General features: G+C 43.3%; 1 protein-coding gene across 5 annotated transcripts in view; it reads left to right on the forward strand.

The window, feature by feature from the left end:
* Positions 1-17,590: 17,590 nt before the first annotated feature.
* taf1 (TAF1 RNA polymerase II, TATA box binding protein (TBP)-associated factor) overlaps positions 17,591-24,866 on the forward strand; it is a 172,676-nt gene continuing 165,400 nt past the window's right edge. For 4 of the 5 annotated variants that reach the window (XM_072595163.1, XM_072595165.1, XM_072595166.1 and 1 more), the window contains exons 1-3: positions 17,611-17,668; positions 23,378-23,442; positions 24,658-24,795. In XM_072595163.1, the coding sequence (XP_072451264.1) occupies positions 24,682-24,795 (114 nt within the window). In that variant the 5' untranslated portion in view covers positions 17,611-17,668; positions 23,378-23,442; positions 24,658-24,681. Of the gene's footprint in view, positions 17,669-23,377; positions 23,443-24,657; positions 24,796-24,866 lie in introns of all 5 variants that reach the window. The other variant, XM_072595164.1, reaches the window with a different exon arrangement.

Below are 24,866 nucleotides of genomic sequence, written 5' to 3' on the forward strand. Positions count from 1 at the left end.
TTGTAAAATGAAAAAGTTCATTACTAACTTCAATTTACCAGTTTATATTTCCAAAATTTTAAAAAAAGTAATTTTTTTCCCCTGAAAAAAATATGAAGCACAAAATTCAATGTATTTTGTAAGATAAACATGACATATAGATATATTCTTTACACAGGATTTGTACAATTTCTTGTCATCTTTTCTCAAATTTTCAAATTACTCCAGCATCATTACCTTTTTCAATATGCATTGGTAGTCATATTATAAGAAACATTTATCACTGGAAAGGATAATAAGGAGAAATTAACAATCTCTATCAAAATGTTCTCATTAGAAAAAATTAAACGTTTCTGTATAGCCAAGGAATTGTGGGCAATATATATTTGTTTCTTTTGAGTCATGATGGTCATAACATTCAAATTGTTTGAGAGCCAGTAACAAGGTGTTTTTTCTACCATAGAGTACATCTTGATTCAGTTTCTTGGAAACTACCACCACCAGCTTTTCTGTTTTTCATTAATCATCATTCAATAAAAATTCCCACAAACACATGTTGCAAGTTAATAAAGTCAGGGGTGGTCAACATTATTCATTGGATTACCTTCGGTTTCTCAAAAGCTGTTTGGCATTCTTTTGACCCTTGCTTGACCCCAGCTGACATTGTTACTGGACAAGTTCGGTCCCAGATTGATTGCTGGCTTGTTAGATTATTAAAAATTTAACAACATGGCCTCTCACTGAAACATAAGTACACCATGCTGCAGATCTGGTTTTACCAATAAAAATCAGTTTAAGTGCAAAAAAGAAGTTGAATAATCTAAGCTATTTCCATCCAACACAATTTAAAAGATTTTGAAGCACAGTAAAAAAATAGAATATTTCATCTATCCCAACAACATCCCTTTCCAGTACTCAAACACCATAAAGAGAATTCCTTTCTAAGTTTGATTTAACAGTTGCTTTCAATTCCCAGTCTTCCTGGTGTAATAGCCTCTTCATTGAGTATTCATATAACTAAGCATAGATGTTCTCAGCTTGGAATAGCCCCTTCAGGGTTCTAACCAAACACATTTCGTCTGGATCTTTCAAACTAAAATCTTTACACTGAAGTAACATATTTATAACTTTTCAAGGTTAATTTCTTGCCCCAGGAAAACCATTTCTAATATCAACCTTCAACTGGAATGTCTGTGAACTAAAACTAACAGGTTTCCAAGAGGATCTCTTCTAAGCAAAGAAAATCTATGTTCCTTCTAACTGAAGGCAGGCTAATGTTCTTCAATGTCTACTCTGTCTGCTTATAAAATTCTCTCAGTGCAAACAAATTCCCAACTGAGCTCCAGGAACACTCATACTGGCTTCAAATTATCACAGCTTCAGAAATACTCAAGTTATTAATTAAACTACCTCATTCACACAAACCAAACCCTATATGCCAGTACGTGAAAGTTCAACACCTCATATAAATCTGATTAAAATATATATAAATCACATACCATGCATAACACATAAAACCCATGACCATCACTATCTAGAAGGACAATAGGAACACCGTCACCTGCAATTTTTCCCCAAGTTAATCATCACCTTGACTTGAAAATAAGTTACTGTTTCTTCGTGTCACTGGGTCAAAATCATTTAATTCCACCCCATCCCCAACCAAAAGCATATTGTGGGTCTGCCTACAGTTAACGGATAGAAGCAGTTCAAAAAGACAGCTTAGGATAGGTAATAAATGCTGGCTTAGCCACTGATGTTCACATGTGTAAAATGAGATTTGAACACACAAACAGCCCAAAGATCATGAACCAGGGATTTCTAATTCCACTGGTATCAAGTCATTACAAACAGCAAGGAAAGTTGAGGCTAACAAAAGAACTATTCATCATGTAGAGGGAATTATCATTTTGGGTTACATTTAAGAGTTTTTCCTATATAATGTACAGGTCATTCTTTTACAATGTGTGATTAGTCAACGCAAATTCACTGTAACGTGGCTCATGAATTGGATTGCTGTTTCTAAAGTGTGAACTTTTAAAACGTGTTGGCTGTAATGCGACATTGCCAACACTTTAGACACCATTTCTAAATGTATTATACAATAACTAACTATCCCAGAATGTTGTTGGAAGTGAGGGAGGACATTGCAAGACTCCTTGCAGAAATATTTGCATCATCTATAACTGCTGGTGAGGTGCCTGATGACTGGAGGGTGGCTAATGTACCTTTGTTTAAGAAAAACTGAGTAGAAACTATATACCTGAGAGTCTGGGTTCGGTGTGAATAAATTGGTGGAGATGATTTTGAAAGATAGGATTTATGGAGATTTAGAGTGGCAAAAATTAATTTAGGGTTAGTCAGCATAGTTTTGTGCGAGGAAAGTCTATCTCACGAACTTGACTGAGTTTTTTGAGCAAGTTACCAAAACAATTGGACTTTAGTAAAGCCTTCAACAAGGTTCCGCAGGGTAGACTAATTAGTAAAGTTAGGTCACATGGGATTCAGGGTAAGTTTGCCAAATTGGATACATAATTGGCTTAACAGCAAAAGACAAAGTGGTAGAGAATGGTTGCTTTTTGGATTCGGAGGCATGTGACTAACAGTGTTCCAAAGGGTTGGTTCTGAGTCCACTTTTGTTTGTCTTTGATATAAATGATTTGGATGAGAATATAGGAGGTATGGTTAATAAGTTTGAGGACGACACCAAAATTGGTGGCATAGTAGACAACGAAGAACGTTTTATAAGATTACAAAGGGCTCTAGATGAAATGGTTAATGGGCTAAAAAATGGTAGATAGAGTTCAATGTGGATAAATGTGAGGTATTGCATTTTGGTACAACAAACAAGGGTAGGGCTTATACAATTAATTGTAGGGCTTTGGGTAGTGTTGTAGAACAGAGGGACCTATGAGTTCAGATACCATAATTCTTCGCATTACGTATATGCATCTCATTTTGACAGGGTGGTTAAAAAGGCATTTATAGAGCCATAGAGATGTACAGCATGGAAACAGATCCTTAGGTTCAACCTGTCCATGCCCCCCCCAACCAGATATCCCAACCCAATCTAGTCCCACCTGCCAGTACCTGGCCCATGTCCCTCCAAACCCTCCTATTTATATACCCATCCAAATGCCTTTTAAATGTTGCAATTGTACCAGCCTCCACCACTTCTTCTGGCATCTCAGTCCATATACATGCCACCCTCTGTGTGAAAAAGTTGCCCCATAGGTCTCTTTTATATCTTTCCCTCTCACCCTAAACCTATGCCTTCTAGTTCTGGACTCCCCCACCCCAGGGAAAATACTTTGCCTATTTACCCTATCCATGCCCCTCATAATTTTGTAAACCTCTATAAGGTCACCCCTCAGCCTCCAACGCTCCAGGGGGAACAACCCCAGCCTGTTCAGCCTCTCCACATAACTCAAATCCTCCAACCCTGGCAACATCCTTGTAAATCTTTTCTGAACCCTTTCAAGTTTCACAGCATCTTTCTGATAGGAAGGAGCCCAGAACTGCATGCAATATTCCAACAGTGGCCTAACCAATGTCCTGTACAGCTGCAACATGACCTCTCAGTTCCTGTACTCAATACTCTGACCAATAAAAGAAAGCATATCAAACGCCTTCTTCACTATCCTATCTACCTGCGACTCTACTTTCAAGGAGCTATGAACCTGCACTCCAAGGTCTCTTTGTTCAGCAACACTCCCTACGACCTTCCCATTAAGTATACAAGTCCTGCTAAGATTTGCTTTCCCAAAATGCAGCACCTCGCATTTGAATTAAACTCCATCTGATACTTCTCAGCCCATTGGCCCATCTGGTCATGATCCCGTTGTAATCGGAGGTAACCCCTTCGCTGTCCATTACACCTCCAATTTTGGCATCATCAGCAAACTTACTAACTGTAGCTCTTATGCTCGCATCCAAATCATTTATGTAAATAACAAAAAATAGAGGACCCAGCACCAATCCTTGTGGCACTCCACTGGTCAAGGCCTCCAGTCTGACAAACAATCCTCCACCACCACCCTCTGTCTTCTAGCTTTGAGCCAGTTCTGTATCCAAATGGCTAGTTCTTCTTGTTGTCGTGGTTCTGTTTGCCGAGCTGGGAATTTGTCTTGCAAACGTTTTGTCCCCTGTCTAGGTGACATCCTCAGTGCTTGAGAGCCTCCTGTGAAGCGCTTCTGTGATGTTTCCTCCGGCATTTATAGTGGCCTGTCTCTGCCGCTTCTGGTTGTCAGTTCCAGCTGTCCGCTGTAGTGGCCGGTATATTGGGTCCAGGTCGATGTGTTTGTTGATAGAGGCATGGCACTCATCCACAGATTCTAGGAATTCCCTGGATGTTCTCTGTTTGGCTTGCCCCATAATGGTAGTGTTGTCCCAGTCGAATTCATGTTGCTTATGACAAGCAACATGAATTTGACTGGGACAACACTACCATTATAGGGCAAGCCAAACAGAGAACAGCCAGGGAATTCCTAGAGGCATGGCACTCATCCACAGACTCTATCAACAAACACATCGACCTGGACCCAATATACCGGCCACTACAGCGGACAGCTGGAACTGACAACCGGAAGCAGCAGAGACAGGCCACTATAAATGCCGGAGGAAACATCACAGAAGGGGTTCACAGGAGGCTCCCAAGCACTGAGGATGTCACCTAGACAGGGGACGAAACGTTTGCAAGACAAATTCCCAGCTTGGCGAACAGAACCACAACAACGAGCACCCGAGCTACAAATCTTCTCCCAAACTTTGAAGTTCTCCTTGTATTCCGTGAGATCTAACCTTGCTAATCAGTCTCCCAGGGGAACCTGGTCGAACGCCTTACTGAAGTCCACATAGATCTCATCTACCGCTCTGCCCTCATCAATCTTCTTTGTTACTTCTTCAAAAAACTCAATCAAGTTTGTGAGACATGATTTCCAACGCACAAAGCCATGTTGACTATCCCTAATCAGTCCTTGCCTTTCCAAATACATGTACATCCTGTCCCTCAGGATTCCCTCCAACAACTTGACGTAAGGCTCACTGGTCTATAGTTCTCTGACTTGTCCTTACTACCCTTCTTAAACAGTGGCATTATGTTAGCCAACCTCCAGTCTTCCGGCACCTCACCTGTGACTATCGATGATGCAAATATCTCAGCAAGAGGCCCAGCAATCAGTTCTCCAGCTTCCCACAGAGTTCTTGATTATACCTGATCAGGTCCTGGGGATTTATCCACCTCTATGCATTTCAAGACATCCAGCACTTCCTCCTCTGTAATATGGACATTTTGCAAGGTGTCACCATCTATTTCCCTACATTCTGGATCTTACATTTCCTTTTCCACAGTAAATACTGATGCAAAATACTCATTTAGTATCTCCACCATCTCCGGCAGTTCCACACAAAGGCCACCTTGCTGATCTTTGAGGGGCCCGTTTCTCTCCCTAGCTTCCCTTTTGTCATTAATGTATTTGTAAAAACCCTTTGGATTCTCCTAAATTCTATTTGCCAAAGCATCTCATGTCCCCTTTTTGCTCTCCTGATTTCCCTCTTAAGTATACTCCTACTGCCTTTATACTCTTCTAAGGATTCTCTCGATCTATCATGTCTATACCTTACATATGCTTCCTTCTTTTTCTTAACCAATCCCTCAATTTCTTTAGTCATACAGCATTCCTTATACCTACCAGCCTTCCCTTTCACCTTAACAGGTGTATACTTTCTCTGGATTCTTATTATCTAATTTCTGAAGGCTTCCCATTTTCTAGCCATTCCTTTACCTGTGAACATCTGCCCCCAATCAGTTTTTGAAAGTTCTTGTCTAATACCGTCAAAATTGGCCTTTCTCCAATCTAGAACCTCAACTTTTAGATCTGGTCTATCCTTTTCCATCACTATTTTAAATTTAATAGAATTATGGGTCGCTGGCCCCAATTTGGCACACATGCCTTCATTGCTCAGTCCTTTTAATATAGAAGTTGGGAAGTCATGTTGAGTTTGTACAGGACATTAGTGAAGCCTGTTGTAGAATATTGTATCTAGTTCTAGTTATAGGAAGGATATTATTAAGCTGGAGAGGGTTCAGAAGAGATTACCAGAATGTTGCCAGGTATGGAAGGTTTGAGTTATAAAGGAAGGCTGGGTAGGCTGGGACCTTTTGCACTGGAGCATAGGAGGTTGACAGGCAACCTTATAGAACTTCATAAAATAATGAGGGGTAGAGATAAAGTTACCAGTAGTTGTCTTTCCTAAGATGGAGGATTTCAAGGCTGAGGGCACATGTTTAAGGTGAGAAGAAGAGATTTAAAAAAGACAAGAGGGACAATTTTTTTTACACAGAGGGTAATAGTAGTTTGTGTGTGAAATAAACTTCCAGAGGAAGGTGTGGATTCTGGTATAGTTATAGGTATTAGAAGATTTGGATAGGTACATGAATAGGAAGGATTTGAAAGGATATGGGCCAGGAGCAGGCAGGTGGGATTATTTTAGTTTGGGATGGAGGTCGTCATGGACTGGTTGGAGGAGAAAGTGAGGACTGCAGATGCTGGAGATCAGAGCTGAAAATGTGTTGCTGGAAAAGTGCAGCAGGTCAGTCAGCATCCAAGGAACAGGAGAATCGACATTTCGGGCATCAGCCCTTCTTCAGGAATGGACTGGTTGGATCAAAGGATCTAATTCCGTGCTATATGACTTTCTTTCATCTCTTTCCACACTGAAGTGACACTTTTTCTACCAAGACTCCATTCAATTGCAGCAGCTATTCTCCTTCACTGTCTCCACTGTTAGTGGAGCCTCCAGAAAACTGCCCAGCTCCCTTGCTCAGAGCCCTTCATCACCATTATCACCTGCTGTTGAAGGTCCTATTTAACGTGAATTAAAAAGGAAATATGCTGGCCTTGTCAGCAATGCCCATATCCCATCAGCAACTAAAAATGTTTAATTGACATAAGATTATTAATAAAATATGGTATTTACATAGATTAAATGTGGATAAGGATAGGAGTACTAATAAATTTGAAATTCTGTTCAGTTCTTTAAATATTAGATTCCTTACATTATGGAAACAGGCCCATCGGCCCAACAAGTCCACTCCAGCCTTCTGTAGAGTAACCTACCCAGACCTATTTCCCTCTGACTAACGTACTTAACGCGAGAGGTGTTAGGCAATTCAGCACTATAAGCAATTCAGTGTGGCCAATTTACCTGCCCTGCAGAGCTTTGGACAGTGGGAGGAAACTGAGCACTTGGGGAAACCCACACAGACACAAGGAGAACATGCACAGTCCACACAGACAGTCACCCAAGGCAGGAATTGAACCCAGGTCCCTGGTGCTGTGAGGCAGCAGTGCTAACCACTGAGCCACCATGCCACACTACCATGGAAAGCAAGTGAAGTATTGTTTATCTGAAGTGAAAGGTTATAGTTGAATGCTGTATTCAACAGTTTTATTGGCTTCTGTCATTAAAGAGTCTGGTTGCCTTTGCTGGCAGAATCAGCAGATTCAGCAGTTCCAGGAAGTAAGTGAAAACCATTTTGCCTTACTGTTTCTCTTGAATGCTGGTATCTATTTCAGCAGATTAGTGATGATTCTTGGGCACCTTCCTCTGTAAGTCCTAGATACAGAGAAAGTCCAACTCTCAAACACAGTTAATCAGCTGACATAAAAACAAATAGTGCTGGAAAAACCGATCAAATCTGGAAGTATCTCTGGAGAGGAAAGTACAGTTAACGTTTTCAGTCCAACACAATATTGATTCATAACTGAAGAGGGTTGAGAACTCAGGGAAATAGATGTTGATGTTTTGAAAACAGTTCACATTACATAAGAGGAAGTGCTGGACGTCTTCGAAAATATAAAGGTTGATAAATCTCTGGCACCTGTTCCAGTGTATTCCAGGACATTTGCATCACCTATAACTATGGGTGAGGTGCCAGGTGACTGGAGAGTGGCAAATGTTGTGCTTTTGTTTAAAACGGGATATAGTGAGAAGCCAAAGAACTATAGACCTGTGAGTCTGAATTTGTTGGTAGTGAAGTTGCTGGAGGTGATTCTGAAAGATAGGATTTAAATGCATTTGAAGAGGCAAGGAGTTGTTAGGGAAAGTCAGCATGTTTCTTGTGAGGGAAATCATTTTCCACAAACTTAATTGAGCTCTTTGAGGAAGTAACCAAGAAGATTGATGAGAGCAGAGCAGTAGACATTGTTTACTTGGTCTTTCATAAAGCCTTTGACAAGGTTCCGCATGACAGACTAATTAGTAAAGTTAGATCACATGGGATTCAAGGTGAGTTTGCCAATTGGAAACAAAATTGACAATGGCAGGAGACAGAAAGCAATGGGGGAGGACGGAGGCTCAGTGGTCAGCACAGTGCAAGGGTCCTGGGTTCAATTCCAACTTTGGGCAACTGTTTGTGTGGACTTTTCACATTCGCCCTGTATCTGTGTGGGTTCCCTCTAGGTGCTTTAATTTTTTCCCCACAATCCAAAGATGTGCAGGTTAGGTGGACTGTCTGAGCAAAAAGGCTCATAGTGTCCAGGGACATGTAGGATTAGCTATGGGAAATGCAGGGTAACAGGGATGGGGTGGGTCTGGGTGGGATGCACTTAGGAGGGTCAGTGTGGACTTAATGGGTCGAATAGCCTGCTTCCACACTGTAGAGATTCTATGATCTAGGACTGGAGGTCTGTTACCAGTGGTGTTCCACAGGGGTCAGTACTGGGTCTACTTTTATTTGTGATTTATATAAATGATTTAGATGAGAATACAGAAGATTCGTAAGAATATACATCGTTAGTAAGTTTGCAGATGACATCAAAATTGGTGGTATAGTGGAGAGTGAAGGAGGTTACGGAAGATAAAGAAAAGATCTTGATTAATTGGCAGATGGGAGTTTAATTTGAATAAATGCGAGGTATTGCATTTTGGTAAAACAAACAAGAGCAAGACTTATACAATTAAAAGTAGGGCCTTGGGTTGTGTTGCAGAAAACAGAGAGACCCAGGGGTTCATGTACATAATTCTTTGAAGTTGGCATCAGGTCTAGACATGACGGATTAGGAAGACGTTTAGCACACTTGCCTTCATTGCTCAGACCTTTGAGCATGGAAGTTGGAATGTTATGTTGTGGTTGTACAGGATGTTGGTGAGGGTTCTTCTGGAATACTGTATTCAGTTCTGGTTGCCCGGTTATAGGAAGGATATTATTAAGCAGGAGAAGGTTCATAAGAGATTTACCAAATGTTGCCAGGAATGGGGTTTGAGTTATGAGGATAGTCTAAATACGCAGGGACTTTTTTTTTCACTGGAGCATAGGAGGTTAAGCGGTGTCCTTATAGAAGTTTATAAAATAATGAGGGGTATGAATGAAGGGAATGGAAGGTGTCTTTTCCCTAGGATGGGGGAGGGATTTAAAGACTAGGGTACACATCTTCAGTGAGAGGAGAAAAATTTATAAAAGACATGAGGGACAGTTCTTTTACACAAACAGTGGTTCATGTGTGGAATGAACTTCCAGAGGAAGTGGACGATACAGGTACAGTTACAATGTTTAAAATACATTTTGACAGATACATGAATAAGAAAGGTTTGGAGGGATATGGACCAAACTCAGGCAGGTGGGGCTCGTTTACTTTGGGATTATGGTCAGCATGGACCGATTGGACCAAAGGGTCTGGTTCTGTGCTGTCTGACTTTATGTATGTTTCAATGAGATCACCTCTCATCCTTCGATATTCTAATAAATACAAACCCACTCTACTTAACCTCTTAACACTGATTGAGATATACAGCACGGAGACAGACCCTTCAGTCCAACTCATCCATGCTGACCAGATATTCCATTTAAATGGAATCCTATTTGCCAGCATTTAGCCCATATCCCTCGAAACCCTTTCTATACATGTACTCATCCAGGTGCTTTTTAAATGTTATTATCATTGTTACCAGCCTCCACCACTTCCTCTGGCAACTCGTTCCATTCACATATCTCTCTGTGTGAAAAAGGTGTCCCTTAGGTCCCTTTCTCTTCTCATCTTAATCCTATGCCCTCTCATTTTGGACTCCTCCACCCCAGGATAAATACCTTGTCTATTTATCTTATCCATGCCCCTCATGATTTTATAAACCTCTATAAGGTCATCCCTCAGCCTCCAACACTCCAGGGAAAACAGGCCCAGCCTATGACAGGCAGCACAGTGGCTCAGTGGTTAGCTCTGCTGCCTCACAGCACCAGGGTCCCAGGTTCAGTTCCAGCCTTGGGTGAAGGTGTGTGTGGAATTTGCACGTTCTTCCCATGTCTGTGCAGGTTTGCTCTGGTTTCCTCCCAAAATCCAAAGATGTGCAACTCAGGTGAATTGGCCATGCTAAATTGCCCATTATGCTAGGTGCATTAGTCACAGGGAAATGGCTCTGGGTGGGTTACTCTTCAGAGGGTCGGTGTGGACCTGTTGGGCTGAAGGTCCTGTTTCCACACTGTAGGGAATCTAATCTATTCAGCTTCTCCTTATTGCTCCAAACCTGGCAACATCTTTGTAAATCTTTTCTTAATTCTTTCAAATTTCACAACATCCTTCCTATAGGAGGGAGGCCAGAATTGCTTGCAATATTCCAAAAGTAGCCTAAACTAATGTTCTGTGCAGTCCATAAGACATAGGAGGAGAAGACCATTCAGCCCATAGAGTCCACTCCAACATTCAAGGGAGGGTTTTGGATTCTTGGATAATTGGGGCGCTTTCTGGGGTAGGTGGGACCTCTACACAGCAGGATGGTCTTCATCTGAACCAGATATCGTGGGGGGGGAATTCGCTAAGGCTATTGGGGTGGGTTTAAACTAATCCAGCAGGGGGGTGGGAACCAAAATTGTAGCTCGAGTATAGAAAAGGTTGAGAGTAGGGAGGTCCGAAATCAAGTTTCAGGGACGCAAGATGGCACCAGCAAACAAGAGGTTGGTTTGAAGTGTGTCTACTTCAATGCCAGGAGCATCTGGAATAAGGTGGGTGAACTTGCAGCATAGGTTGGTACCTGGAACTTCAATGTTGTGGCCATTTCGGAGACATGAATAGAGCTGGGACAGGAATGGCTGTTGCAGGTTCTAGGATTTAGATGTTTCAGTAAGAACAGAGAAGATGGTAAAAGAGGGGGAGGTGTGGCATTGTTAGTTAAGGACAGTATTACAGTTGCAGAAAGGATGTTTGGGGACTCGTCAGCTGAGATAGTATGGGCTGAGGTTAGAAACAGGAAAGGAGAGGTCACCCTGTTGGGAGTTTTCTATAGGCCTCCGAATAGTTCCAAAGGTGTAGAGGAAAGGATAGCTAAGATGATTCTCAATAGGAGTGAGAGAGACAGGGTAGTTGTCATTGGAGACTTCAACTTTCCAAATATTGACTGGGAACACTATAGTACGAGCACTATAGATGGGTTAGTTTTTGTCCAGTGTGTGCAGGAGGGCTTCCTGACACAGTGTGAAGACAGGCCAACAAGGGGCGGAGCCACATTAGATTTGGTACTGGGTAATAAGCCTGGCCAGATGTTAGACACAGAAGTAGGTAAGCACTTTGGTGATAGCGATCACAATTCTGTTAGGTTTACTTTAGTGATAGAAAGGGATAGGTGTATACCACTGGGCAAGAGTTACAGCTGGGGGAAAGGAAATTACAATGTGATTAGGCAAAATTTAGAAAGCATAGGATGGGGAAGGAAACTGCAGGGGATGGGCACATTAGAAATGTGGAGCTTATTCAAGGAAAAGATCCTGAGTGTCCTAGATAAGTATGTATCTGTCAGGCAGGGAGGACGCTGTAGAGTGCGGGAGCCTTGGTTTACGAAGGAAGTGGAATCTCTGGTCAAGAGGAAGAAGGCGACTTATGTTAGGATGAGATGTGAAGGCTCAGTTAGGGAGCTTGAGGGTTACAAGGTTGCCAGGAAAGACCTAAAGAGAGAGCTCAGAAGAGCCAGGAGGAGACATGAGAAGTTGTTGGCGGATAGGATCAGGGTAAACCCTAAGGCTTTCTATAGGTATTTAAGGAATAAAAGAATGACGAGAGTAAGATTAGGGCCAATCAAGGATAGTAGTGGGAAGTTGTATGTGGAGTCAGAGGAGATAGGGGAAACACTAAATGAATATTTTTCGATAGTATTCACTCTAGAAAATGACAATGTTGTAGATGAGAATACTGAGATACTAGACTAGGTGTGATTGAGGTTCACAAGGAAGAGGTATTAGAAATCCTGCAGAGTGTGAAAATAGATAAGTCCCCTGGGCCGGATGGGATTTATCCTAGGATCCTCTGGGACGCCAGGGAAGAGACTGCCGAGCCTTTAGCATTGAGCTTTCAATCATCATTGTTGTCTACAGGAATAGTGCCAAAAGACTGGAGGATAGCAAATGCGGTTCCCCTGTTCAAGAAGAGGAGTAGAGACAACCCTGGTAATTATAGACAAGTGAGCCTTACTTCAGTTGTTGGTAAATTATTCGAAAAGGTTATAAGAGATAGGATTTATAATCATCTAGAAAAGAATAATCTGATTAGGGATAGTCAGCACGGTTTTGTGAAGGGTAGGTCGTGCCTCACAAACCTTATTGAGTTCTTTGAGAAGGTGACCAAACAGGTAGATGAGAGTAAACCAGTTGATATGGTGTATATGGATTTCAGCAAGGTGTTCGATAAGGTTCCCCACAGTAGGCTATTGTACAAAATGCAGAGGAATGGGATTGTGGGAGATATAAGGTAAAAACAATAACTGCAGATGCTGGAAAGCAAATACTGGATTAGTGGTGCTGGAAGAGCACAGCAGTTCAGGCAGCATCCAACGAGCAGCGAAATCGACATTTCGGGCAAAAGCCCTTCATCAGGAATAAAGGCAGTGAGCCTGAAGCGTGGAGAGATAAGCTAGAGGAGGGTGGGGGTGGGGGTGGGGAGAGAGTACAATGGGTGAGTGGGGGAGGAGATGAAGGTGATAGGTCAAGGAGGAGAGGGTGGAGTGGAGAGGTGGAAAAGGAGCTAGGCAGGTCGGACAAGTCCGGACAAGTCAAGGAGACAGTGCTGAACTGGAAGTTTGAAACTAGGATGAGGTGGGGGTAGGGGAAATGAGGAAGCTGTTGAAGTCCACATTGATGCCCTGGGGTTGAAGTGTTCGGAGGCGGAAGATGAGGCGTTCTTCCTCCAGGCGTCTGGTGGTGAGGGAGCGGCAGTGAAGGAGGCCCAGGACCTCCATGTCCTCGGCAGAGTGGGAGGGGGAGTTGAAATGTTGGGCCACGGGGCGGTGTGGTTGATTGGTGCGGGTGTCTCGGAGATGTTCCCTAAAGCGCTCTGCTAGGAGGCGCCCAGTCTCCCCAATGTAGAGGAGACCACATCGGGAGCAACGGATACAATAAATGATATTAGTGGATGTGCAGGTAAAACTTTGATGGATGTGGAAGGCTCCTTTAGGGCCTTGGATAGAGGTGAGGGAGGAGGTGTGGGCACAGGTTTTACAGTTCCTGCGGTGGCAGGGGAAAGTGCCAGAATGGGAGGGTGGGTCGTAGGGGGGTCAGTTTTGGGTCCACTGCTGTTCGTCATTTTTATAAACGACCTGGATAAGGGCGTAGAAGGGTGGGTTTGTAAATTTGCATACAACACTAAGGTCAGTGGAGTTGTGGATAGTGACGAAGGATGTTGTAGGTTACAGAGAGACATAGATAAGCTGCAGAGCTGGGCTGAGAGGTGGCAAATGGAGTTTAATGTGGACAAGTGTGAGGTGATTCACTTTGGTCGGAGTAACCAGAATGCAAAATACTGGGCTAATGATAAGATTCTTGGTAGTGTAGTTGAACAGAGAGATCTCGGTGTCCAGGTACACAGATCCTTGAAAGGTGTCACCCAGGTTAACAGGATTGTTAAGAAGGCATAGTGTTTTAGCTTTTATTAATAGAGGGATCGAGTTCCAGAACCATGAGGTTATGCTACAGTTGTACAAAACTCTGGTGCGGCCGCACTTGGAGTATTGTGTACAGTTCCGATCACCGCATTATAAGGAGGATGTGGAAGCTTTGGAAAGGGTGCAGAGGAGATTTACTAGGATGTTGCCTGGTATGGAGGGAAGGTCTTACGAGGATAGGCTGAGGGACTTGAGGCTGTTTTCGTTGGAGAGAAGAAGGTTCAGAGGTGACTTAATAGAGACATATAAGATAGTCAGAGGGTTAGATAGGGTGGACAGGGAGAGCCTTTTTCCAAGTATGGTGACGGTGAGCACGAGGGGGCATAGCTTTAAATTGAGGGGTGATAGATATAGGACAGATGTCAGAGGTAGTTTCTTTATTCAGAGAGTACTCTGAATGGAATGCTTTGCCTGCAACGGTAATAGATTCGCCAACTTTAAGTATATTTAAGTTGTCATTGGACAAGCATATGGACGAACATGGAATAGTGTAGGCTAGATGGGCTTCAGATTGGTATGACAGGTTGGCGCAACATCGAGGGCCGAAGGGCCTGTACTGCGCTGTAATGTTCTATGTTCAATCATGGCTGATGGGCATTTCAGCGCCACTTACCTGCACTCTCCCACTATCCCTTAGTTCCTTGCGAGATTAAGAATTTATCAATCTCTGCCTTGAAGACATGTAATGTCCTGCACTGCGCTCCATGGCAATGAATTCCATAGTCCCACCACACTGACTGAAGAAATGTCTCCTCATTTCTGTTCTAAATTGACCCCCTCTAATTCTAAGGCTGTGCCCACAGGTCCAAGTATCACCGCCTGATGGAAACTAATTCTCAGCGTCCACCCTTTCTAAGCCATGTATTATCTTGTATGTTTCTATTAGCTCTCCCCTCAACTTTCTAAACTCTAATGCTAACAATCCCAGGAACCTCAGCCGTTCATCATATCTCTCCTAAACTATCTAAACCTTTCTGCAGCCTCCCCACCTCCTCAGTAATACCTGCCTGTCCACCTAACTTTGTATCACCGGCGAACTTTGCCCAGAATGCTCCCAGTCCCTTCATCCAGATCATTAATATATAAAGTGAACACCTTCGGCCCCAACACTGAACCCTGCGGGACACCACTTGTCACTAGCTGCCATTCCGAAAAAGACCCTTTTATTCTAACACTCTGTCTTCTGTCAGACAGCCAATCCTCAATCCATGCCAGTAGCTCATCTCGAACACCATGGGCCCTCACTTTACTCAGCAGCCTCCCGTGAGGCAACTTATCAAAGACCTTTTAGAAGTCTAGATAGATAACATCCACTGGGTTGCCATGGGCTAACCTACTTGTTACCTCTTTCAAAGAATTCTAACAGGTTTGTCAGGCACAACCTCCCCTTACTAAATCCATGCTGACTTGTTTTAATCTGACCCTGCACTTTGAAGTATTTAGAAATTTCATCCCTAATGATGGATTCTAGAATTTTACCTACAACTGAGGTTAGGCTGATCAGCCTATAACATTCCATCTTTTGTCTTGATCCTTTCTTGAACAAGGGGGTTACAATAGCAATTTTCCAATCATCTGGGACTTTCTGATTCCAGTGATTTTTGAAAGATTACAACCAATGCCTCTGCTATTTCTTCAGCCACCTCTCTCAGAATTCTAAGGCGTAACCCATTGTGGCCAGGAGATTTATCAATTGTTAGACTTGTAGCTTTTTAAGCACTTTGTTTTGTAATGGCTACCATACTCAACTCTTCCCCTTGACTCTCCTTAATTGTTGGGATATTACTCATGTCTTCCACTGTGAAGGCTGACACAAAGTATTTATTAAGCTCTTCAGCTATTTCCTTATCTCCCATTACTCGCCTTCCTGCATCAATTTGGAGTGGCCCAATTTCTACTTTTGCCTCTCATTTGTTACTTATGTATTGAAAGAAACTTTTACTATCATTTCTAATATTACTGGCTATTTGATCCAATCTTTCCTTATCTCTCTGTTTGTTATCCTCTGTTTGTTTTTATAGTCTTCCCAATCTTCTGATTTCCCAGTGCTCTTGGCCACTTTATAGTCTCTCTCTTTTTCTATGATACATTTTCTGACTTCCTTTGTCAGCTATGGCTGTCTAATCCATCTCCACCAGGTAATCTTTCTTTTCTTTGGGATGAACCTCTGTACTATGTCCTTCATTACACTTAGAAACTCCTGTCACTGTTGGTCTACTGTCCCTCTTCCCCACTAGGCTCTGCTTCCAGTCGATTTTCATCTGTTCCTCTCTCGTGCCCCTGCAATTACCTTTAATTAACTAACAACATTACATCTGATTTTTGCCTTCTCTCTTTCAAACTGCAGACTGAACTCTACCATATTATGATCGCTGCCTCCTCAGTGTTCCCTTACTTTAAGATCTTTTATAAAGTCTGACTCATTACATAGCACTAAGTCCAGAATAGCCTGCTCCCTTGTGAGCACCTGCACAAGCTGTTCCAAAAAGCTATCCTATAAGCATTCCATGAATTCTCTTTCTTTGCATCCAACGGCAACATTATTCACCCAGTCCATTTGCATATTGAAGTCCCCCCAAGATCACCGTGACCTTGCCAATCTGACACGCCCTTGAGGACCTGTTCTTCAATTTCCTTCCTAGTGCTTGCTACTCCCCAAACAGGTCCTCCTTCCTAACCTTGCCTATGTTGTTTGTGCCAACGTGGACCACAACAACTGGATCCTCTCCCTCCTGCTCCAATATCCTTTTAAGCCGGTTCGAGATGTCTTGCACCCTGGCACCAAGCAGGCACCATGCAGGACTTCCAATTGGCTCACAAGGGATACTATCTGTCCCCCTAATGATAAAATCCTCTATAACAACTACTTGTCTTTTTGCTCCCCCTCATGAATGGCCTTCTGCACCATGGTCAGTCACAACATGACCTCCCAACTCCTGTACTCAATACTCTGACCAATAAAGGAAAGCACACCAAACACCTTCTTCACTATCCTATCTACCCGCGACTCCACTTTCAAGGAGCTATGAACCTGCAATCCAAGGTCTCTGATCAGCAACACTCCCTAGGACCTTACCATTAAGTGTATAAGTCCTGCCCTGATTTGCTCTTCCAAAATGCAGCACCTCGTATTTATCTAAATTAAACGTCATTTGTCACTCCTCTCGTTGAATATTTTGTGGATTGACTCTAATGCAGTCCTTAGAAAAGGTATCCAAAACTATTCACAGCTGTGGTCTGACTAGAGTGTTAGTATAGTTATAGCAAAACCTCTTTACATTTATGCACCGTTCCCTTTGAAGTAAATACGAACCGGGATGAACACAACTGGATCCTGGGAACATTATCACGGTGGTACAGGAAGCCACACCTTGGCTGTAAACTTGGTCCACAGCTGTCTCTGTGGTTCACCCGGGCAAATGGGTGTTACTGTTCTCGATTTGGTCAACTCGTGGAGCCGTGGTTCCTCCCGGGCAGCAGGTGGCGCCGTGGTTCCACCCCGGGCAGCGGGGTGGCGCTGTGGGTCCTTCCTGGGCAGCGGGTGGAGCTGTGGTTCCTCCCGGGCTGTAGATGGCGCCGTGGTTCCACGCCGGGCAGCGCAGTGGTTCCTCCCAGGCAGCGGGTGGAGCTGTGGTTCCTCCCGGGCTGTAGATGGCGCCGTGGTTCCACGCCGGGCAGCGCAGTGGTTCCTCCCAGGCAGCGGGTGGCGCTGTTCCTGGAAGTTTGCTGGAATTGTCTATCGTGTTGGAAAGGTAGCGGCGGACGTTCGGTAAGTGTATTCCGGGGTTTGTAAATAGGCGGCGGGGAGAATGGAAGGATATCGTTGCAATAGTGGTTGTGGTGTGGGCTGACTGACAGCTTGTCTTCGTCACAAGAAAAGTTGGATTCAGCTGGTCCTAAGACCTGAAGGTGGCCGGAGGGTTAAGACGGTGGAACAGGAGGAGGAGCGAGGAATGGGCCAGCTTTTAGTTTGGTTAAAAAAAACTCTGAAGGGAAGGTTAATGTTCCAGTAGAAACGTCAATTTCTTATTTGGAACTTGTGGGACAGTGTTTGTAACTGGATCAGGGACATTAAACTTTGCTGCATTTAGCAGAATCTCATATTTCACTATTTATACAACGGGCCTTATTTTATTCCAAGTAGATTTGTTACTCTCCATTATCACCTGTCAGTCTGAGGGCAGAATGTCTTTCAGGGAGATTCCGTACCCATATGCTCCATCTCAAAATACTTTAGACAGGCATGTTATTGTTTTTCAAATATTCCTATACAATGGAATCTCTTTGAAGCTTTCATTATTTTTGTTGTGGAGATGCCAAAGTTGGACTGGGGTGGACAAAGTCAAAGACTATAACCCTGTGTCATGTGATTTTTGACATTATTTTGTGTAACAACTTTGCTTACAATATTTGGCTCAGCAGTTTGGGGCAGTGGCAACTTATATTTATTTAACACTTTTAGTACATTAAATCATCTCAAGGTATTTCATTGTGTAAATAATTGATTGAAATGAGAATATAGGCATTGAGCCAAAGGGGAAAATATTGGAATAGGTGGTCAAAGTTTGATTGAAGAGGGAGATTTCAACAAATATCTTAAAAGAGGGGAAATCAGTATAGGGTTTCTGATGGGCATTCTGATACCTATGGCTGAGCTCAGGGTCAGCAGCCTTAATAATAGGTAAAAACAATGACTGCAGATGCTGGAAACCAGATTCTGGATGAGTGGTGCTGGAAGCCCTGTGGCCCAACATTTCAACTCCCCCTCCCACTCTGCCGAGGACATGGAGGTCCTGGGCCTCCCTCACCACCAGACGCCTGGAGGAAGAACACCTCATCTTCCGCTTCTGAACACTTCAACCCAGGGCATCAATGTGGACTTCAACAGTTTCCTCATTTCCCCTTCCCCCACCTCACCCCAGTTCCAAACTTCCAGCTTAGCACTGTCCCCATGACTTGTCCTATCTGCCCATTTTCTTTTCCACTTATCCACTCCCCCCTCCTCTCTCTCCCCCCCCCTCTCCCCCCCCCCCCCCTCTCCCCCCCCCCCCCCTCTCCCCCCCCCCCTCTCTCCCCCCCCCCCCTCTCTCCCCCCCCCCCCTCTCTCCCCCCCCCCCTCTCTCCCCCCCCCCCCCCCTCTCCCCCCCCCCCCCCCCAGCCGACCTATCACCTTCATCCCCTCCCCCCATTCACCTATTGTACTTTCTCCCCACCCCCACCCCCACCCCCACCCTCACCCTCCTCTCATTTATCTCTCCACCCTTCAGGCTCTCTGCCTGTATTCCTGATTAAGGACTTTTGCCCGAAACGTTGATTTTACTGCTCCTTGGATGCTGCCTGAACTGCTGTGCTCTTCCAGCACCACTAATCCAGAGCCTTAATAATAGTCCTTTTAAAAATGTTAATACAATGTCTTAAGAGTTGCAGTGGAATTGCACAAATAGCAGTAACTGAAAAGACAGATACGTTCCAACAAAAAGTAGTTAAAGTGATTAAGGGGCACTTGGAGGATGCAGTTTCAGAATTAATAATGAGGAATGGAAAAGTGGGACATAATTTAATTCAGTGTTTTGCTTTGGACTTTGTGGAGGAGATCATTCATTGACTGTGACTGTACAGGTGGGAGTGGAGCTAGAGAAAGAAAGACCCACTCACCTGGATGGCAGAGGTAAGGTGTTGGAGGATGCTCTGGTTTTGTGACAGTTTGTGGCATTTGTGACTTTGAGTAGGGTCATCAGAAGAAAAACTGAAAGAACTGCCGATGCTGTAAATCAGAAACAAAAGCAGAAATTGCTGGAAAAGCTCAGCAGAATGTTGTAGGAAAATGCCAGAAACCTGGTGAAGAGTTGTGAGAGGGATGGCAGTGCTTTGGAAAGTGACTACATGTCCAGAGATCTTAAAGGTGGATTGGAAGTAGGGTAGAAATTTGCAAGTATAAGAGAGTGTTTGTATAAGTTGGGGAGATGGTGCATTTCAAAGTTTGGGCAAACTGTATCCATAGCAAGGTAATTATTCACAGTATTAGTTAATATGATTTCTGAGAAGAGAGTTTGGCTGGTCAAGAGCATGTTGAGAATAGGGTCAAGAGAGTAGGAAGTAGGCCTTGTAACTTGGAGACAACATGAGAGAAATAGTATTTTTTCAGTTTATTCATGGGATATGGGTATTTTTGGCTGGGTCAGCATTTATTGGCCAGTCCTAGTTGTCATTGAGAAGGTGTTGGTGAACTGTGTTCATGAACCACTCCAGTCCATTTGGTATAGGTCAACCCGCAATATTGTTAGGGAGCGAGTTTCAGGATTTTGACCCAGTAACATTGAAGAATTAACAAAGTTTTTCCAAATCAGAATGACTTGGTGAGTGGCTTGGAATGGACGTTGCACATGGTGATGTTTGCTACCTTTGTCCTCCATGGCAGTGGTCATGGGTTTGAAAGGTGGTATCTAAAGAGTCATAGGAGATGTTCAACGCGGAAACAGACCCTTTGGTCCAACTTGTTCATGCCGACCAGTTATCCTAATCTAATCTATTCCCATTTGCCAGCACTTTGCTCGTATCCCTCTAAACCCTTCCTGTTCATATACCCATCCAGATGCCTCTTAAATGTTGCAATTGTACCAGCCTCCATGACCTCCTCTGGCAGCTCATTCCATACACGCACCACCCTCTTTGTGAAAAAGTCACCCCTTTGGTCCCTTTTATATCTTTCCCCCCTCACCCTAAAGCTATGCCCTCTAGGCCTGGACTCCCCCACCCTGGGGAAAAGACCTTTGCTATTTATCCTATTCATGTCTCTCATGATTTTATAAACCTCTATCAAGGTCACCTCTCAGCCTTTGACACTCCTTGGAACACAGCCCCAGCATATTCATCCTCTCCCTATCGCTCCTTGGTGATTTTTTGTAGTGCATCCAGCAAGTGGGACACAGCTACTACTGAGTGTTCGTGGTAAAGGAAATAAATGTTTATGGATTGGTGCCAATCAAACAGGATATTTTGTCCTGATGCTATCAGGTGTCTTAAGTGTTATTGAAACTGTACTCATCAGGCGACTGGGGGGTATTCCATCTCACTCCTTAATTATTGATAGTGAACACACTTTATCAAGTCAGAAGGTGAATTGCTTGATGTAGATTCATAGCCTCTGACTTACTCTTGTGGCCATAGTAATTATATGACTAGGCCAATTCAGTTTCTGGTCAATGATAACCTCCAGGTTGCTGATAGTGCAGGATTAACAAACTAGTTCAGAGATTGCAGGTAACAAACTATAGCATGAAGCAAGTCCACAAGAACAAAGAGATATTTCTTGGAATGTAGGAGAATGATGGGTGACCTCACTGAGATGTGTAAAATCATGAGGGTCATAAATAGGATGAATGCATATAGTTTTGTTCTGGGGATGGGGATTTGAAATCTAGAAGGCATAGGTTTAAGGTGAGAGGGGAGAGGTTTAAGAATCAATAGCAACATTTTAGAACTGTACATGGATGGGAAGGGTTTAGAGGGATATGGACCAAATGTGGGCAAATGGAACTAGCAGAGTGGGCATCATGGTCAACATGGACCAGTTTGGGGTGAAGGGCCTGTTTCCATGCAGTATCACTCTATAACTCGATGATTCTATCAAGAGAAAGTTAGGTCAGTGAACAAACATAAGGAATGATACAACTGAAGGAATAATCAGAGTGACACACATTTATGAATTCTTGCAGTTGTGTATATTGAATTTGGTGGAATTGAAGGGAGAGGCTAGTAATGAAGAAAGAAGCTAGATGTGGAATTCCTATTGAGTTAGATTGTGTAGAGACTCTGGATGTATAGATTATTATAATCTTCTATTGAATCAGTGCTAACTTTTATTTCTCTTGACAGCTTTTCTGAAACATTTTCATTTAAATCTAATAAATATTCATTTTTAGCAGGAAGAATAGCTTTTGTGAAATTGATTCAAATAATTGACCACTTGATTTTGTCATACTTAACCACTTCCATCATCTTGTGCATCTCTTCCATGCCTCCCCTACCTCCTTTGCCACGTTGGTCTGTCCTTTGAGTACTACATCTCTCATCTCTGCCTTCCCATGTCATTCTCCATTCTATAGCGTCTTACATACCATTCTGTCCTGTGTCATCCACATCCCATGCCATTTCATTTTTCCCATCAAACTCTCTCATGTTATCTGCATTCTGCCACATTTTCATCTTTACCCTGATCCCAAGTACCACTTCAAACTATGCTATTAATATTCAATAGGATCAGTTATGTCTGAACTAAGTATTGAGCAGCAGTTACAAAGTGGAGCAAGATCCGAAATTACTCCCTCATGCAAAGGGCTGAGAGGGGGATAGTATGTATTCCCAGGTTGCTCTCATTGCTGTTTTCACTGCCAACTAAAAAAGGCAGTCATAAGAAGTGAAGTTTGAAGGGAGGCTTTGTCTTATTGATTTGGAGCGGCATGGTGGCACAGTGGTTAGCACTGCTGCCTCAGCACCAAAGACCTGGGTTCAATTCCCGCCCCAGGCAACTGTCTGCGTGGAGTTTGCACATTCTCCCCATGTCTGCGTGGGTTTCCTCTGGGTGCTCCGGTTTCCTCCCACTGTCCAAAAATATGCAAGTTAGGTGAATTGGCCAGGCTAAGTTGCCCGTAGTGTTAGATGAAGGGGTAAGTGTAGGGGAATGGGTCTGGGTGGGTTGCTCTTCGGAGGGTTGGTGTGGACTTGTTGGGCCAAAGGGTCTGTTTCCACACTGTAATTAATCTAATCTAATCAAAATGGGCAGGTTAGAGTGGCTGAGAGGAGCAGAGAAATTGAAATGGGCGATGTCACATTGGCAGTTTTCAACAAAGAGATTGAGGAGGCGAGCAGGAGGAAAGGGAAAGTGGTACAAGTGGAGGGTGAATACTGGAGGTGGGTGAAGGGATCAGTGGTTTGTGGGGGGAAGAGTCCTGCCTGATGAAGTAGGTGCGGAGACAGAGGCAGTGGAAAAACAACAGTTATGCCTGACAGAACAGAACAGTTTGGATCCACAAAAAAAAACACTTGTTGCTATAGACATACTGCAGTCTTGATTCTTTAACAAAATCAAAAAAAATTAGATTTATGTTGAATTTTGTTTGGCATCTCTTTGTCCATTGACGTCTACTCTGCTATCTTTTAAATTATTACACTTTGTTTAGCGTTATTTATGATTAAACCCAAATTTTCTGTCACGCACAAGATAAATCAACATTCACTTTTAAAATAATTTATGAAAGGTAGAAACTGCAGAGCCCAACCTCATTAAGTCCTGAGACTACAACCTGTTGGAAAAGACTTAATCAAAGTCGAGCATTGATTTTGTCTGATCCTGCAAAAGAAGTAGGCTTTATTCATATGACCAGAGCAAAAGACCTTGTAAAGACATTCCATTTTTGAGAGAACTACATTTCTGAACTAAATGGAAACATCATTTGAATTGATTTTCTTTGGGATTTAGATTGAATAGACCTGGAAGAAAACATTCATGAGGAGCACAACCTGGACTGAAAAACTGTTGCTCAGGTTTGAAATTAATATTGTAATATTGTACAGAAATCTATAAGCTCGACTTTCTGTAAAAAGCTGAAAAGAGTTAACTTTGGCAGGACAAGCCTGCACTTCACCCAAGTAAAACGTAACTTTGTATTCATCAATTAATCAATCAAATTTTGGATGTTTTGTTGACCTCTAGGAGTGGTATTCCACAGGAATTCCCATTTTCTATTGCTTTCAAGATCCGAGGATCTGAAGATAAGGAAGATGGATAGGTTAGGACAGGTCAAGAAAGCAAGAGGAAGGGGCATGGGGCTAGATATGGGATAAGGCTGGGGGAGGAGGGATTTTGAAGCTGGTGAAGTCGATGTTGAGGCTATTGGGCTGTAAGCTTCCCAGGTGAAATATTGTTGTTTCTCCAGTTTCTGTTTGGCCTCACTCTGGAGGCTGCCAAGGATGGGCATGTTACTGGGGAAGTGGGAGAGGTAATTAAAGTGAATGGCAACTGGAAGGTCGGGCTGGTTGATGCGTGCAGAGCGCAGATGCTCTTTTGTCCCCGAGTCTGCGTTGGATCTCCCCGATATATGGGGAAACCACATCGGGAACAACGGATGCAATAGATAAGGTTGAATGATGTGCAGGTGAATCTCTGTCAGGTCTGGAAGGCTTGTTTAGGGCCTTGCATGGAAGTGAGGGGAGGTGTGGGGGCAGGTGTTGCACCTGACCTGTTTGCAGGGAAAGGTACTGGGTGTGGGGAGTGTAGAGTTGATGAAGGGGTCACAGAGTGAATGGTCCTTGTGGGAAGCAGATGGGTGGGAAAGCAAACGTCTTTTTGGGGTGGTGATATCTGATTGCAGGTGGCGGAAATGTTGGATTTGACAAATTTGATGCACCACCCCACCAATTCTGATATTCAAGGAAGCAACAGAAATTTAGTGAGACTTCTAAAATTTTAATATGAGATTTGAACATTCCTGTCAAATCTGATATTTGTTGTCTGTACCTGTTTGCTCTTGAACTGATTAGATCTCTAGGCCATTTCAGAGGCCAATTAAGAGTTAACCACATTGCTGGTAGTCCGGAGATACAAGCAGACCAGATTGGGTAAAGACGGCAGATTTCCTTCTGTAAAGGACAGACTGAAAAATATTGTGTTTTGCAGAACTCTTAATTGAAGCTGAGTGTGAATCAATGGGTGATTTAAATCATATGGTCAAGGCGACTTACTTTTGCTCTTATTTTTAGAACGTGGATTGGTAGTATCTGAAGATGTCTGACTCAGACAGTGATGAGGATCATGAACAACCATTCTCTCTCACTGGCTTTCTGTTTGGGAACATTAATGAGGATGGACAGTTGGAGGATGATAGTGTCCTTGACAAGGTAATGTGTATTTTCATTAGCACTGTAGCAGTGTAGAAAGTGCATGACTATATCTATGTGTGTGTGTGTGT

The sequence above is a fragment of the Chiloscyllium punctatum genome, chromosome 25 (genome assembly GCF_047496795.1).
Source record: "Chiloscyllium punctatum isolate Juve2018m chromosome 25, sChiPun1.3, whole genome shotgun sequence".
NCBI classification, from domain to species: Eukaryota; Metazoa; Chordata; class Chondrichthyes; order Orectolobiformes; family Hemiscylliidae; genus Chiloscyllium; species Chiloscyllium punctatum.